The sequence below is a fragment of the Eschrichtius robustus genome, chromosome 8 (genome assembly GCF_028021215.1).
Source record: "Eschrichtius robustus isolate mEscRob2 chromosome 8, mEscRob2.pri, whole genome shotgun sequence".
In the NCBI taxonomy this organism is placed as follows: Eukaryota; Metazoa; Chordata; class Mammalia; order Artiodactyla; family Eschrichtiidae; genus Eschrichtius; species Eschrichtius robustus.
Genome location: NC_090831.1, coordinates 14,670,648 through 14,688,030, shown reverse-complemented (window position 1 = coordinate 14,688,030; position 17,383 = coordinate 14,670,648). Strand labels below are relative to the sequence as shown.

Below are 17,383 nucleotides of genomic sequence, written 5' to 3'. Positions count from 1 at the left end.
ATAAATCAAATGTCTTACAAATATGAAACAGCATAAAAATAATTTGGAAATTGTGGTCAGTTTAATGTAAAAATAGAAATATCATTTATATCATATTGTTTCATAAATAATTTATATCAAAACAAGTGCTCTTTGTCCTTGAAATCAGACCTAGAAACATTTTAGGTTTATGAAGTATGATAAGGGGTACTTTTATCCTTCTTACTTCACTGAAGCTTTTAAATTTTGTTGAAGCATTGTACTAACAATGTAACAAGGTATAAAAATACGAAAATAAGTTAAACAGTTAAAACACTGATAATGTGGTTGGTTATTTCCTTAACTTTAATGATGTCATAGACATCTAACAATGCCTCATGCTTAAACTTCAACTGAGAAAAGTTGTCGCATTTTAGAAAACATGAAATTAGAACCAGAAGAAAATTTTTCCCCCAACTTTCTCTGTACCCCTCTCTTTCCAGTTAGCAATTCACTAAGGAGTCATTTTCAGTGGCCAAATAAGTTTTAAAATGCTGTCTACTTGGTTGTAAATCTGACCCTTGGATCCCGAATGCAAATTAGCAAAAAAAGGTGCTGAGAAGCCCTGTGATAAGCTTTCCCTAACATTTGACTATGGATTCCTTCGTTTACTGAATGGTTCTTGATGTCCCCCACGCTCATTCCCCCTCACTGCCCTGCCCTCGTGCACAGCAGGGGCCAGATCCTTGCAAATTCATGGACCTGCAAAATCTTGGGAATTTTTTATCCCATTAAAACATGTGCAACTTGACTATAGTTTTATGAAACGAATGAAGACACTAGACAGAATTAAAAAAATGAATGTGAAACCTTTCTGGAAGCTTCAAAATGCTCTATAAATAGATTTAAGTTATTTTTACAGTGATTTCTAGAGAAAGAAAATAAATTCCTATTAATAAAAAAGGCCACCTTTTTCATAGAAAATAATTCGAAATTCTTTCTTCATTAGGAAGTACCTCCTGGGATTCTTTGAACAACCTGCCCCAGTCGAGCATTTTCTCTCTGCATCCTCCAGCAAGATGTCTGAGGGCCAGAGGAGACTCCCCCCCCCTCCCCCGTCGGGGATTTACAGGCTGCCACCACTCCTCGGACTCACTGGCAAAGTAACTCCCAGCCTCCTTAACACACCACCAACTGCACACTTACACAGCTTAAGGAAAAGCTCTCATTACATTTAGAAGTTAAGAGGATAAAATATTGATTTAGCAGCTGTTTAGTGGCTAATTTTTTATGCAGAATTCACTTTGCACCTAATAATAATTTTATTTTTATTCCCGGCTGACTCAGAACTATGCAAATACATTGATAAAACATTTATGAGCAGTGAGACCCAGTGGTGCCCCTGAGCTTAGTTCTCCAGAAAGAACCTAGGAAGAGGGATCTATTAGGTGTTTTTGTAGGCACATTTTTCAACCTAGAGGCTAGGCTTCACACAGTAGCAGGACAGGAGGGGGAATTATGTTGTCACCTTCCTTGGGGTAGACTTGTTCAGAGACACTTAAATGACTTCCCAACAAAGTGGAATTTGCAACTTGGAGCATATCCAGGCAGACCCAGGGGTGGCGAGTACTGAGGATACACATCATTATCAAGCTCACTCATGCCCCGAGCTTTACGAGGTCTGACACTGGAACTGCTTTCCCCAAAGCCAGTGCACGCTTCAGAATGAAGTGAATCATTTCCTGCCTGGATGGCTCTTGTGTATCCCCTCGGGTGCTGCACAAAGCACAAGCCCTTCATGTCACCTCTCCTATCTATTAACCCATTCCTACATTTCTCCTTCCTTCCTGGCCTTTCTCATCCTTCCTGCAATAACCTTTCCCTGGCTCACCTCACCTGCAAGCCTCCGAATTCCACCATAAATAAATACCTGTTCATCTGGAAGATTTTTGTAGAACAGATCGTCAACCTACTTGCCAAAACCAAATACCCATTTCTTTCCCACGACCCCCAATTTCCCAAAAGCTTCCTAAGCCAAGGCTCCTTGTTTTGTCACTTTCCGCCCTCGGGTAGACCTCTCCTTTAAAGCCGTGTTACCCAGTAAGACCACAGTCACCTGTGGGCTGCTGGGTTAACCTCCCAGTTCAAAGAGGAAGCTGGACCCTGGACGACGCCTGCCCTCATGGTTTCTTGACTAATTCCCCTGGCCCTCTCCCTTCACCGCACTTTTGGAACGTTGTCAGAACGACTCCTTTGGAGATTTTCACGTAACTGTATCCTCCTCCCTGGCCACAAGATCCTGGCCCTCCAGCTCTGTCAGTCATTCCTGTACAGCTCTGACTTTTCTTTTTGATGCCATTGATCTTCCTCCTTTTCACCCAAGTCTCCTCCTTGAGGCCACCACCCCGAGTTCAGCAGGCGGCCCCCCGGCTCTGTACCCTTCACAGTGATGACAAGCCCGCAAATCATCATCATATGCTCCTCCTTCCCTACCCTGGAGACCACTTCTCTCCCCACAACCTTGTCTTTCGGCTCTACCTGCAAAATCTCGATGTTTCCAGGAAAGCCATTTCATCCACATTCTACCAAAAACTCATTTCCAAACGAGCTAGAGAAAGAACAGTCTGAATTTTTCAAGAAATGGGCTTTAAATAGTTTCAGGTTCTCTGGAAGCTACCAGCATTCCGAAATACAGTCACTGTTAGTGGCTTTGTAAGGAAGATTGGGATGCTTTGTGATTAGCATATTAATTATTAATAGGAAGATAATGAGTTCCATGGCTCTGATCACAAATCCTGAATTATTGCAGATAATAAGCTTGCTTGTAATACTCTTGAAGACAGACAAAAGGTAAAATAAAATTCTGTCATTTTAACATCTTTCAGGCAACAGGTTACTGAGTGGCTTCAAGGAAATGATCAAACTATTTGAAAAAAAATTTTTTTTTTCATTTCTCCAAATGGACACAATGCTCATTCTACTTAAAAGTGGTTTGGGTGGTCTGACCTAATAGCCACTGTAACTACTGCTGCACCTTCCCCAAGGCCATGCTATATTTATCCCATAAATGTAAGAATGCCTGCTTATCAAGAAGAGTAAATCTGGGGAGAGTTAAGAAATACTGACGGCTTCCTCCAAGGGCGGTATTTCTAATTTCTCTGTTTGAATGGTATTCCAAATATCTGGGCCTAAGTAAAATGTGACTATCAAATTGAATTGATGTCCAAAATAAACCCTAGAAATGTTTATCCAGTAGTCAGTCAACTCACTCAGCATGCTCATTTGTCCAAGAAAAGATACTTACTTGCAGATTGTAGTCTTGCAGAATTTTAACCAAGGAGTCTCTCAAATTAGGAATCTCCATTCCTTCCTTAATACGGTGAATCAGTAGAATTGGGTCAACATGCGTGCCGATATTGTTTAACAAGCCGGTGATAAAGGCTACAAGACACAGCGGAAAACAACATATAAGCGGTGTAGCTAATGCAATTTTAGGTCGAAAGTAACTCAAAGAAAAAGTTATTTCCTTTAAGTAAGTGTTTGTTAAAAAGCATTTGAATCGTTAAATCCTCCCAAGAACTAATCTTCCTTTACTTTCCTTGAAGGAGAAGCTAAATGAGAAGGGATTAAAAAAAAAAAAAAAAAAGAGATGGAGAACAAATGATTACTTCAGAACACAGTTTGTAATGCCAAAGGGGGGCAACTAGTATTTGAGAATTTACTAAGGCTCAGCTATCATATACTTTCCTCCTATTCTGCCAAGGTAGGAATGCTATTTGTTCCTATTTTCCAGAAAAGGAAAATGGGGTGATTAACGAATTCATCCAGGGTCACACAGCTAGCGATTTTTGAACCCAAATTCAAACCCAGGGCAGGCCCAGGTTCACAGTGTGCTTCATTACCCCCACTTTGCCTCCTTTAAGATCCTTAGACCACCACTCTGTCATGCTAAACTAGATTCTTCAAGCGATACGTGCATGTGACTACCTGAATCTGAAATGGACTTGAATAACACCTCCTCTTGAATCTCTTATTAAAAAACACTCAAAACAGCAGTTTCTAGAACTTGAAAATCTTGAAACAGATAAGCCTTCCGACCAAAAAATAAAAAAGGGAAGGGGAAAGATTTTAAACCACGACTGCTAGTTTCTGAATCATATCTATATCTTTAAAAGAGGACTCGCATTACTATTAGGTGACTGCTTTTGTTTCCTTCCAAAATGGGAGACCCAAGGCAGATGGTCAAGGAGAGGCAGCAGATATACACGCCTGGTGCTGCACTGATAGGGCAGGAAGGAGAGGCTCAGCACTACAGTATCAAACCTCCATATATGGTCCATGTCCAGTAACGGTTATGGGTTTCCAGAAAGAGTGTCGATAAGGGCTAGACTGTACACTTTCAAAATAAATGCCCCCTGTGTACAAACAAAACCAAACTCTTTTATTCCATTTGGGTGCAGTAGGTAGAAATATGCTTCAACCAAGCGTTATCAAGTTCAGCTACTACGAAGTGATGAGGCGCCAGGCTTCCCTGCACAGGAAAAGTGCTGGAAATCATTACTATGTACCTGGCCTATTTTTACTATAGATACTTCTATACTACAGGTATTTTTTAACTCAGTGCATCTTGAGATGATTCCTACTCTAGACACAACTGGCTAAACGGAGAGAAAGAGGTTATGCTTGCAGGATGGCTTTTCTGCTTACGTGGTTTGTCGATGGAATATAAAATCAGATCTTCCCAGAGTTCACCATCATCCTGCTCCTTGGCAAATTCAATCGCTTTATCAACGTCATGTAATTCCTCCATGATCATCTTCAGGGCACTTCGGCTATTACCCATTCGGCCTCGCAAAATGTGAGAAATGCATTTAGGATAATTTAATAAAACATTTTAAGAGAAATCACATATCTCTTAATTTGTCTGCATAGTTTGGTGGCTATGACAAAAAACATATTTCCTTATATGACATCTGTAACTCAGTAAAATCAGTATTTCCTACTCACTGGGTGTTTACTTTGTCTTGAGGACTCATTTAAGCACTTCACGTGAATTATTTCATGTAATCATCACTATAATCCTATGAGGTATGTTCTACTAATATTTCTGTTTTATAAAAGAGGACATAGAAATGTTAGTGCCTTGCCAAGGTCATACAGCTACTAAATGGCAGATCTGAATCAAGGTCTGTCAGATTCTGACTTCCTCCTTATGATAATTGGAGGAAAAAAAAAAAAAAAAGAACGAACTTCTCAACCCATCTATGGTTTATTTTGATTTATACTGTAAGGTGTGAACTGATACAGTTTTGGTCATTTATTACACAATTCCAGTTGTTATCTCAGTAGCATTTATTAAACGATGCTACCTTCTCTATTGAACTGTGAAGTCTCCTGTACTAAATACTCAATTTCTTATACAAATCAGGCTCTAACCTCTGTGTTACTTTGGTCTAAAACCTATGTCCATTCTTAACACACTTTACATCACGTTGTCACCCCATTTCTTAGTTTATGGGGGCCAAAATGAATAAAAGCTACTTACTCAGAAGATAAACTGTCTCTTCTACGAAGTTCCTCTGTTGACAGATCTCAAGAGCCTTCAAATAAAGCAGGGTAAAAAAGTTATTATGGGTTACCAGCCAAGAACAAATATCCATAGAGTCGCTTAAACATACAAGTTTGAAAGAATTCTTTTCACTGCCTCCCTTTAAAAGCAAAACAAAGCAGAAACAAAACACAAACCACCTAAGTTTTGCTTGTGGCTGTCCTGATTTACCTCTCAGAGAGGCGCTGGACCCTACACAATTTAACTGATAACATGTTTGAGGCAGAACGTTCCAGAGCAAAGGCAGAAAGCAAGATGCTAAAAGAAAGGCTCTTTCCCACCAAGCCTTCTCTCTTTATGCTACTTGAGGTTTCTTCACGGCACTGCCCCCCACCTAGTTCACAGGCACTGGTCTAAGCCCTGTTTCCCTCCACTGAACCGTGCCCTCCAGGAAGGCACTACTGTTCACGGCTGCAAGTTCCCAGTATGGTGCACACCATAGCTCAGCACACATCTGCTGCGTAAAGAATTGAACACTGGGAATATTTCTATTGCCGGCTCACAAGATCTAAAAGACAACTCTGCTCAAGGATCTGTCAAAAGTGAGAGGAAAATTGGAAAGATATGTGCACCCCAATGTTCACAGCAGCACTAGTTACTTACAATAGCCAAGACATGAAAGCAACCTAAATGTCCATTGACAGATGAAATGGATAAAGAAGATGTGGTACATATATACAATGGAGTATTAGCCATAAAAGAATGAAATAATGCCATTTGCAGAAACAAGGATGAACCGAGGGGGAGGGATATTTAGGGAGTTTGGGATTGACATGTACACACTCCTGTATTTAAAATGGATAACCAACAAGGGCATACTGTATAGCACAGGGAACTCTCCTCAGTATTCTGTAACAGCCTAATTGGCAAAAGAATTTGAAAAAGAATAGATACATGTTTAACTGAATCCCTTTGCTGTACACCTGCAACTAACACAACACTGTTAATCAGGTGTACTCCAATATAAAATAAAAAGTTAAAAAAAGAAAAAAACACATCTGACAATCAAGAAGTGTCAAAAAGGAGATCAAGAAATGAGGGATGGGACTTCCCTGGTGGCGCAGTGGTTAAGAATCCACCTGCCAATGCAGGGGACACGGGTTCAAGCCCTGGTCCAGGAAGATCCCACATGCCGCAGAGCAACTAAGCCCATGCGCCACAACTACTGAGCCCATGAGCCACAACTACTGAAGCCTGTGCGCCTAGAGCCTGTGCTCTGCAATGAGAAGCCCACAAGCCGCAACTAGAGAAAGCCCACACGCAGCCACGAAGACCCAACGCGGCCATAATTAAATTTAAAAAATATTTTTAAAAATTAAAAAAAAAGAGGGATTACACACATGACAGCATCTCCTTGAATGTAAGAAAGAAGACACGCTGGGCATTTATAAAGAATTCAATCCTGAATGAACTGGCACACATTCACTCTGCACTCTGTGCTGGGTACTAGGGGGCCAGGAGGGATGCAGAGGCACAGACGACAGCAATAAAAACCCTGCTGCTGCTGCTGCCATGTCAGAGGAGACGGAGCAGCGTGAGTCTACCCACGGGAGCACACGTCCAGGGAGGGTCACACAGACGTAGGCCAGAATCCCACGGCCGGGGGGACGGGACTAGAGGGCCACGTGCACAGATACGGGCCGTGGGCTCTGGTTGTGGCCTCTTGTGAAAAGCTTCACAGAAGGGGTGCCACCTGAACTGGGTGCAGCGTGACGAAGAGGGTCCAGCAGGACACCGCAGCTCACACGCCTCCCATGTAACCTGCGTACTGCATTGCTCTGCTTCAGCTGGAAGCCAAGAATGTTTCTGGGGGCTTATGAGGCATCTGCCATCTGGCCCTGCCTTTCCCAGCAGCTCCATCACAGACCCTGCTCATCTGCCTGCTGTGGTTCCTCGGCCTGGAACACCACCTCCCACACCCGGCCCCTCTCCACCCCCGGCAGGTCCTTCAGCAAATACTCGCTGGACCCCACACGGGGTCAGATGCCAGGTACTCACTCTCCTTGCATCCTGCACGCTTCACCACACTTAATCACAGGTGCAATGAACTGCTCCCCCAGTTGTTGATCTGTCTTCCGTCGGCTGGAACCATGTGCATTCTAGACCCTGTGCTTTGCACACCGCCTGGCTCACAGTAAGTGGGCAAGAAATATGTTTTAAATAGGTGAGCAGGCAGAAAAGGTTTCAGAGGAAGATTACTGGGTTGCGTAGTTAGAGTCATTTAAAAACAACCAACTAAGGATGTTCTTGGAAAATAACAGCAGGAGCTAGATTTGACATTTTGATTTTTGATTTAAGAGATTTATGCAGAATGTATCTTTAAATCTGTGTCTCTGGTTGGAGATTAACAACTAAAAGGGAGGGGAAGGAAAAGCAGATCATAGAGATCAATGGAGGGGGAAAAAACCCAAACTAGGCATAAAAAAAAATTTTTAAATAACACCTTACTTTAGAATTGGAATGAAACTAAGATAATGTCTTAAAGTACACAGTCATTTAAATGAGCAGACCTGAAGGTCACAATGAGGAGGAGACACCACTAATTTGATTACTTGCACGATTCCTTTAAAAATTACGTGGCAGACAAAACAGAAATATAGGTCAATGGAACCGGGTAGAAAGTACAGAGATAAACCCATGCACCTATGGTCACCTAATCTATGACAAAGGAGGCAAGAATATACGATGGAGAAAAGACAGTCTCTTCAATAAGTGGTGCTGGGAAAACTGGACAGCTACATGTAAAAGAATGAAATGAGAACACTCCCTAACACCATACACAAAAACTCAAAATGGATTAAAGACCTAAACGTAAGGCCAGACACTATAAAACTCTTAGAGGAAAACAGGCAGAACACTCTATGACATAAATCACAGCAAGATCTTTTTTTGATCCACCTCCTAGAGTAATGAAAATTAAAAATAAACAAATGTGACCTAATGAAACTTAAAAGCTTTTGCACAGCAAAGGACACCATAAACACAATGGAAAGACAACCCTTAGAATGGGAGAAAATATTTTCAAACAAAGCAACCAACAAGGGATTAATCTCCAAAATATATAAACAGCTCATGCAGCTCAATATCAAAAAAACAAATAACCCAATCAGAAAATGGGGGGAAAATCTAAATAGATATTTCTCCAAAGAAGACATACAAATGGCCAAAATGCACAAGAAAAGATGCTCAACGTCACTAATTATTAGAGAAATGCAAATCAAAACTACAATGAGGTATCACCTCACACCAGTGTTCAGAATAGCCACCACCAAAAAATCTAGAAACAAATGCTGGAGAGGGTGTGGAGAAAAGGGAACCCTCCTATGCTGTTGGTGGGAATGTAAATTGATACAGCCACTGTGGAGAACAGTATGGAGGTTCCTCAAAAAACTAAAAACAGAGCTACCATATGATCCAGCAATCCCACTTCTGGGCATATACCTGGAGGAAACCATAATTCAAGAAAGATACATGCACCCCCAATGTTCATTGCAGCACTATTTACAATAGCCAGGACATGGAAGCAACCTAAATGTCCATCAACAGGGGAATGGATAAAGAAGATGTGGTACATATATACAATGGAATATTACTCAGCCACAAAAAGGAACAAAATAGTGCCATTTGCAGAGACTTGGATAGACCTAGAGACTGTCATACAGAGTGAAGTCAGAAAGAGAAAAACAAATGTATAATATCACTTATCTGTGGAATCTAGAAAAATGGTACAGATGAACTTGCTTGCAAAGCAGAAATAGAGACACAGATGTAGAGAACAAACTTAAGGATACCAAGGGGAGAAGGGTGGGGTGGGGTGAATTGGGAGATTGGGACTGACATATACACACTACTATGTATAAAACAGATAACTAATGAGAACCTACTGTATAGCACAGGGAACTCTACTCAATGCTCTGTGGTGACCTAAATGGGAAGGAAATCTTAAAAAAGGGGATATATGTATACGTATAACTGATTCACTTTGCTGTATAGCAGAAACTAACACAACATTGTAAAGCAATAAAAATTAATTTTAAAAAATTACATGGTAGAGATGGCTAGATGTTCCCCCAATATCCTTTACCCATTTCTTCTATAGTAATAAGATTTTAGGTGGGTGTGTGACTGCCCAGAATTAAAACAAAACCTCCAGGCGTCCCCAGTGGTAGGAGAGCTATGTGACTAGTGTCCACCATGGAGGTGAACCAGAAATGTGGGACGGTGGCTTCTGGGAATGTGAACCCCTGCTCTCATTTTTAATCCTTTCATCCAAACTGCTGCTGGAAACATGGATGATACTATCTTACATCGTGAGGTCAAGGTCATACAAGGTGGGGGAAACAAGAAAATAGCCCGGGTCTCTGACCCCGTGGCTGCTACCACCACCAGGGTCACTCCAGTAAGACTTCCACGTGATAGAGAACTAAACTGCTCCTCTGTTTAAACCATTATTATTTTGGTATTTTTATCACTTCGTAGATGAAGCAAATTCTAACTCACAATTAGGAAATCCTCACTCGTTTAGATTTAAAACATGGTTTACGAATCTCTATATGGTCATACCCATAAGTCATCATCATAAAGAATGGAACTTTCTTACCAATTCTTAACTCTTCTGGAATCATACTAGAGCAAAGACAGGATACACACGTGAGAAGTTAAATAGTAACGGGAAAAGCAAAACTGTAAGTCAGAGGGTCTGGGACTATTCCAAGAAAAAACTATTGAGAAACCAACTGATTTGTGCTAGCTGCTGAAGATACAGATGGACGAACAGTGTATGGCCTGGTGAGACTGTGTCATTCACAGAGAGACAGCAAATAGTAGTGTAACAGGGAAGAACAAATCTGACTCCATATTGGATCTGTTTCTTATCTTTTAACCGTTGTATTCCATTGCTTTTGCTACCAGTTAAGAATGTTGCCTAGAGCCTAAAATACACAGGATAGCCCATTTTCAAGACTCTGACCTTTGAGGGTATAACACTTTTCCATTCATATAGAGAGAAAAAGTTGCAGAACACAGAGTAACATCTGTCTTGCTGAAGGTTTACAGGAACATCGTGACCTGACCTACATGGACAGCTGCAATAACAAAGGATTCCTACACCAAGAAGTCTGCAGCAACCAACCACGCCTCTCCCTCACCTGGCCTTTAAAGATGCTTTGCAGAAACCCTTCGGGGAGTTCGGGTTTTTGGGGGGCACAAACCACCCGTCTCTTTGCATGGCCCTGCAATAAAACTTTCTCTGCTCCAAACTCCGATGTTTTGGTTTGGCCTCACTGTGTGTCGCGCACACAAACTCGTGTTCGGTAACAGTAATACGATTGCATAGGTATTATAGAATGTTTCGAGAAAGATAATGTGAATAAAGATGAGTATGATGCTTAAAGTGGTGTATTACTAAAAGGTATCCATAAATCAATTCTGTACCTGGAAATGCACTGACACTTTAAGGTACCACTCAGGAGCTGCAAACAGAGCCACCCTCCTATTCTTGAACACATGAGGATGCATGAAAACACGAGTGTCTCAAACCACAAAGAGAGTTTGTGGCCTGAAGGCTCACCTGAGCGGTCCAAGATAGTAGCCACTTGCTATAGGTGGCTCTTTAAATTTAAATTAAAACTTCAATTCCTCGCTATCCATATTTCAATTACTCACAGTTGCTGTATGTGGCTAGTGGCTACCTTGTGAGGGTAGACTGTAGCCCATTTTCATCACTGCTGGAAGCTGTTTTAGGATACTGTCAAAAATGACCATGTCATGTGGAAGAAATGTCTGAAGGCTGATCTGGAGTCAGGAGTGGTCTGGAAGGCAGGCAGATGTGTAACACCAAGCGCAGAGGTAATCTGGGTCTCTGCAATTTGAACTTCACAGATTTATCAATGTTTTATGACGAGTTCCTAACAGTATTTTGAATAACCCTTTTCTCATATATGAGAAAGTAGAGACTCTAGAAATCTCTGGACTTTCTGAGTAAAGTGTAGAAAAAAATTTCTGGCACACAGAATTTTTCTATTACTGACACAAGTAAAGCATAAAAGCATGTTTTCTTATTTTGGATTCTTGAATGTTCCTGAGCCATAGAGCTCCCTCTAGAGGAAAAGAGTAGGGAAACAAAGATTTTTAAAGCCAACAGGAGACACACACACACACAAGCTCAGAAAAGGAGAATAATAGAAAACAAAAAAGTGACAAGACAATAACAGAAATTGAGTAAAAGATGCAAAAATAATATTTTAATTTTCCTTCTCCTGATTTAATGTAAAGGTAGATAACAGAGTTAGAAATTTGGGGTTAACTAACAGAAACCTTATCAACTATATAGACTATATAATGATTTCTACCTAGCCTTGACCCTGTCATCTTTTATCCAGTCTTATTTTTAAATTTATTTAAGGAAAATTTATAAACTGTGCATCTCCCACTTTATGCCTCCAAATTCATAAATACTGCCACCTTGTGAATGCCATTAGATAGGAGAGCGATCATAGATTCAGGTATTAATAATAAAGCTGATACTCTGATTTTAACTATTCTAGGCATAAGCAAATCAGGTTTGCAAATGAAAACTAGTGCCTGATGACCATACCTGGAAATTACAGAAGAAAGAGCAGTTTAAAAACTGATGTCTTTCATGATTATTGCAGTACTAAGGAATATCTTTATTACTGTTGTAATTTTAGTTAACTGTTTAAACCTGAAAAATGTTTTCTCATCATAGAGAATATGGGACCTGAAGTTGAGACCCAGGTTCCAAGTCTTGGCCCTTTGACTTAGTAGCGCTAGACTTTGGGTTGTTTCTTTCAATTCCTGAAGACTCAGCTTGTCATGTATAAAATGACTTTATCAACCGACCTGCACTTTTGTAGAGATTAAATAAAAACAAGGAACATGAAAGCACAGCACACATGATAAAGTACAACAAAAACTGTTTCGGGATACTATTTTTTTTAAAAGCCTATGTTTGTTGTCTTTTCAAATTGCTGTAGATGTTCCTACCCACCCTGTATCTCCTTTAGAATGAACAGTTTCATAAAAACTTATGATTCATTTTGGAATGTAAGAGTTGTGCTGATTTTAAATCCTGAACTCTGGTCTTCGGTAACTACATTCCTAAAGGGCTTCTAATGTGATGCAAAGTCTCTACAAACTTTCCGGCCAAATGCTATTGACTGAGGCATTTCAATCAAGTCAAAATAAGTTTGACCTGGATTCTTGAAGATTTCACCCCTTCACTCAGCGATTACCCAATCCCAGCAAAGGCAGACAACCAGAAATGAGGAAGACAGAGCTGTATTCTGTTGGAAGTGAATTATCTACAGTAGTGGGTCCACATGCTCTGAATGCCGTGAAACCTTAAACACTTCCCATTTAAAATAAAAACAAACACCAAGGGCTTCCCTGGTGGCGCAGTGGTTGAGAATCTGCCTGCCAACGCAGGGGACACGGGTTCGAGCCCTGGTCTGGGAAGATCCCACATGCCGCGGAGCAACTGGGCCCGTGAGCCACAGTTACTGAGCCTGCGCGTCTGGAGCCTGTGCTCCGCAACAAGAGAGGCCGCGATGGTGAGAGGCCCGCGCACCGCGATGAAGAGTGGTCCCCACTTGCCACAACTAGAGAAAGCCCTCGCACAGAAACGAAGACCCAACACAGTCATAAATAAATAAATAAATAAAAGACCGTGAATTTCAAAAAAAAAAAAAATTAAAAAAAAAAACACACAAAAAAAACAAACACCAAAATACAACCTCAACGTCTTTTGGACTAAACAATCTATAAACTCTTCTGAAGTAGAGATGTCTTGGGGGGGGGTGCTGGGAGGGAGGACTAAATTTTTTAAGTTCTTAACTTTATATTCAGTAGAAACAGAGACCAAATTTTCTGAGTCTCTCTTTAGACAAAACAGGTGAATCTGTACCCCATGACCTTCATTTTACCGTCAGCATGTTTAGGATGCTTTTTTTTTTTTTTAAGTATTTTAATGAAGTATAGTTGATTTACAATGTTGTGTTAATTTCTGGTGTACAGCAAAGTCAGTCAGTTATACATATATACACATTCCTTTTCATATTCGTTTCCATTATGGTTTATCACAGGATACTGAATATAGTTCCCTGTTGCTATACAGTAGGACCTTGTTGTTTATCCGTTCTATATATAATAGTTTGCATCTGCTAATCCCAAACTCCCAATTCATCCCTCACTTACCCACCCTCTTGGCAACCACAAGACGGTTTTCTTTGTCTTTGAGTCTGTTTCGTAGATAAATTCATTTGTGTCATATTTTAGTCAGATGCTTTTAATAGAGGGAAAATCTACTTTGCTTTTTATGAATTGATAGTTTTCATGTTACAAGTAAACATAAAAGGAATTTGTTTCTAAGATGATTAAGTGTGCACAGAGTTCTTGTCTCTAGAAAAAAAGGAATGAGATCCTTAATGAGTTAAAGTCAAGAAAATCTGCTTTAAGATGGCTTGGGGTACCTGAGCAAGGATAGTGGTATTTTTTGGCAAATATACAGATTTTCCACAATGGAGTCTGGTGCAAAAATAATCTCTTATAAAGATGTCTCAATGACCTTTAACATGAAAGCTAAAAATGTGGATTATTGACTTGATTATAATGACATGTTTCCACCACTACCATCTCGAATCCATTTTGTTCAAAATTCTCTTTCAGTGGAAAACATGAGATAACTTTTAAAAAACTATTTAAACATACTTGTTTTCAGATGCTTGTGCTGAGTTCTCTTACATGCAACTGGTTCTTCTCAGCAGATCAGAGAGAAAAATTCAAAAAGGTCCACACAGTGCTCCAACTGAGTTCTCTGTATTAGAAGTACCGTGTGTGGGGTGGAGATTTTCTGATGCTCCCTTTGCGGGCAGAGCAGTGTGACTTCTGTTGAACACTACCGGACTGGAAAACTGTAAACCAGATGGGCTGAAAGTGTGTTCCAGACACGAACGTTATGGAATCTCTGGGGCCCTCTGCACCTGTGTTCAGTGAGTGGGAGAAGGAAGCCTGGGTGGGTGCTGATCACCCTGGCGTGTGGGGCTCTGGCCGAGGAGTCTGCGGGATACAGACACGTCCTCCTGGAAACAGACGATGTTTCCTCCAAAAGTGAGACAAAAACAAACGGGCACTCAAAAGAGTAAGATTCTCCCTCATTTTCTAGATGATAGATTCTAAAGTGGGAAAAGAGAGGAACGTTTGCTTTTCTTTTTTAAGATGATGTGTTTCCAAATTTATTCTTGAGAAAAAGCCTTAGGGCCCGAACATAAAATGTTAATGTCTTTCATAAACTAATATGCAGGCAAGATTTTTTTTTTTAATTAACTGCAGATTTTGAAAATGCATTGAGCTGAAACTGGCTCATAGTAAATTCAGTACATTTGAAGTTAATCATTATGGGCTGAGGAAGCAACTAGAAAAGTTGCTTTATCAGTCAACTTCTTAGTACGTATCTCTTATGGGTCAAATAAGTTTGTTTTGTTGATACACACAGGTGACTATGAAAAGTACTTGCTCTCTGGCCATCTGAATTTAGTAAGACACTTGTAGGTGGTAGCGAGTATTCCAGATGGTCTGAAGAACCATGGGAAGCAAAACTGATGGTCTTCTATTGGCCAGTTTCTAGTACACACATAATATTATAGTTTATTTTGAAACAGCAGGCTCATAACACCTACTAGTTCATACTAAACCCTAACCGGAACCTCGTAGGTATCAATTTATCCATTCACTAACTCGGTCAGGATGCAAAAAACATTTAGTGTCTAATGTGTGCCGGCTACTGAGTTTATCAAAATGAGTGAGACGAACTCCTTGTCCTTGAAGAATTTATAGGATGGTGGGAGAGACTAGTAATTATATCTATTAAAACTATAATGGAATGTAGTGGGAGAGAGAAATACAAAAATATATAAGGTGGGTATTTAAAGCAGAGGGGGTGTAGGACTGACTTTATTGACTTTGAGTCCCAACTGGGGCAGTTGCCTCCGGCTTGGGGCGGTCCGCCTCCCTGTCCCAGGCTGACTCTGAGGTCCCACCCTGATGCTGGTAAACTGCCTCAGACTTCCGACAGTGTTTTACGGCTGACTTGAGTCCTAGACCCTGGATTAAACCTTTCTTCCAATTAAACCTGGCACAGAAATACTTGAGCTTCTCACCAAAATCTAATCCAACAGGACCTCCTGTTCTCATCAGAATACCCAACAAAACCTAGTGCTCTGAGAGCAAGGCTTCCCCTTGAACGGGGATGGTTAAGCAGAGACAGGAAGACTAAGATAACCCAGAGCTTACCAACAGTGACGACTCTGTCCCCTCGCAGTGTTTGAGCAGGGGCGTCTGTGACTTACCTTTTCAAGGGGGCAGTGGATACTGTCTCGGAGAAATGGAAGCAAGTTGGGTCGGTCGAATTCAGCATAAAGGCTGATCTGCTTCTCATGGTAGCGCTGCCCCTTATGATGGTCTCTTTTGAAAAGCTTATGCAGATACTAAAAAGAACAAAGGAATAAACCAGGAATATTAAAATAAGAAAAGCAATACTTGTTTACACTGCTATTTTCAGTTGCAAACAGCTTCCACGGAGAGGCTGGCAGAAAAGCAGTTTTCAGGGAAAATCGCTAGGTGAAGGGAAAGTGGAAAGGAGAACACCTGGGGAGAGCAAGGATACGCTGACATTCTCTCTAGAATGGCCCCGAGTGACCTGGCTCTGCCACTGACCGTGTGACCTTGGGCAGGTCACTAACCTCTGTGACTTAGTTTCTTCATCTGCAAAAATCTCCTGGGGTTGTTGTGAGAGCTGAATGAGTTACCATTTGTAAATCACTCAGAACCATGCCTGGCACGTACTCGGCACCACAGAACTGTTAATGACAGGAGTGGTTAATATCATCACGATCATCTACTTCGCCTCAGAAACGAAATGCTTGATCAGTGGTGTTCCTGGATCATAAAAATTCTCATCCTTCACGGAAAAGGGGGTAGAGTCACGAGATAAGAGCATGTTCTTAAAAACTCAAGTAGCAAAAAGCGCTAAGTTAATTCTCATACATTCTGCATCTTCTCTCCTTAAGTCTTATTGAGATCTGTGTTTGCAATGAAATACTGCCTCTCCTGGTGACCTCAAAAACAAAAAGTAAAAAAATCAAGAAGAGTACAGGTGTTCTGAACCCATTTTCAAAGCTGATTCCTTTCCCTGACCATCTGAAAAAGTTAATGGACCTCCAAGGGAGTGAGTGATTCACTTTCTACTTGGAGGCAAGTCTATCAATATATTGTGCGGAAGCCAGAAATCGACATTCAATGTCTAGTTCATGTTAAATGTACACAAACACCCCAGAACCCATCTGAGGCGGGGGGACTTCATCACACCAAGTGCGTTCGCCCCTTGAGTGGATTGGTTCTTCAGAAACACAAAGCGTCAGCCGGCCCTGAAGGTGTGACTGGGAATGAAGTCACTGGAGTTTGACATTCGCTGTTGCACGGGGTCACTAAATAAGCCTAACCAGGACACAAGCACACTGAGAAACCCTTCCTCGGGTTAACTGCTCCCCTTTCTCTCAGGCAAGAAGGTGGGGGGGAGTCAGACAGAACTCCATGATCTGATGCAGACTCCGGCCAGTACACTGGCGCAGGGTCAGTGTGTGAGCTGGACACACTGCAGTTTCCCAGAGGCGCAAACAGGTTAGGAAGGCTCTGTCACACCTTCAGGGCAAATTTATAGAGACCTTACCTTGCCAGACAGGGAAGATGGGCCACTTCAGTGTGAGCTCCACCACCATTCCACCACTGCCCTAATGACACTGT

At 41.2% G+C, this 17,383-nt stretch overlaps 1 protein-coding gene across 2 annotated transcripts in view; it reads right to left on the bottom strand.

Annotated features, from left to right (window-relative positions):
* VPS41 (VPS41 subunit of HOPS complex) overlaps positions 1–17,383 on the bottom strand; it is a 184,301-nt gene that overhangs the window by 7,100 nt on the left and 159,818 nt on the right. For both annotated transcript variants that reach the window (XM_068550354.1, XM_068550355.1), the window contains exons 22-25: positions 15,931–16,068; positions 5,504–5,558; positions 4,666–4,806; positions 3,263–3,399 (exon numbers count right to left, since the gene is read on the bottom strand). In XM_068550354.1, coding sequence (XP_068406455.1) covers positions 3,263–3,399; positions 4,666–4,806; positions 5,504–5,558; positions 15,931–16,068 — 471 coding nt within the window. The remainder of the gene's footprint in view (positions 1–3,262; positions 3,400–4,665; positions 4,807–5,503; positions 5,559–15,930; positions 16,069–17,383) is intronic.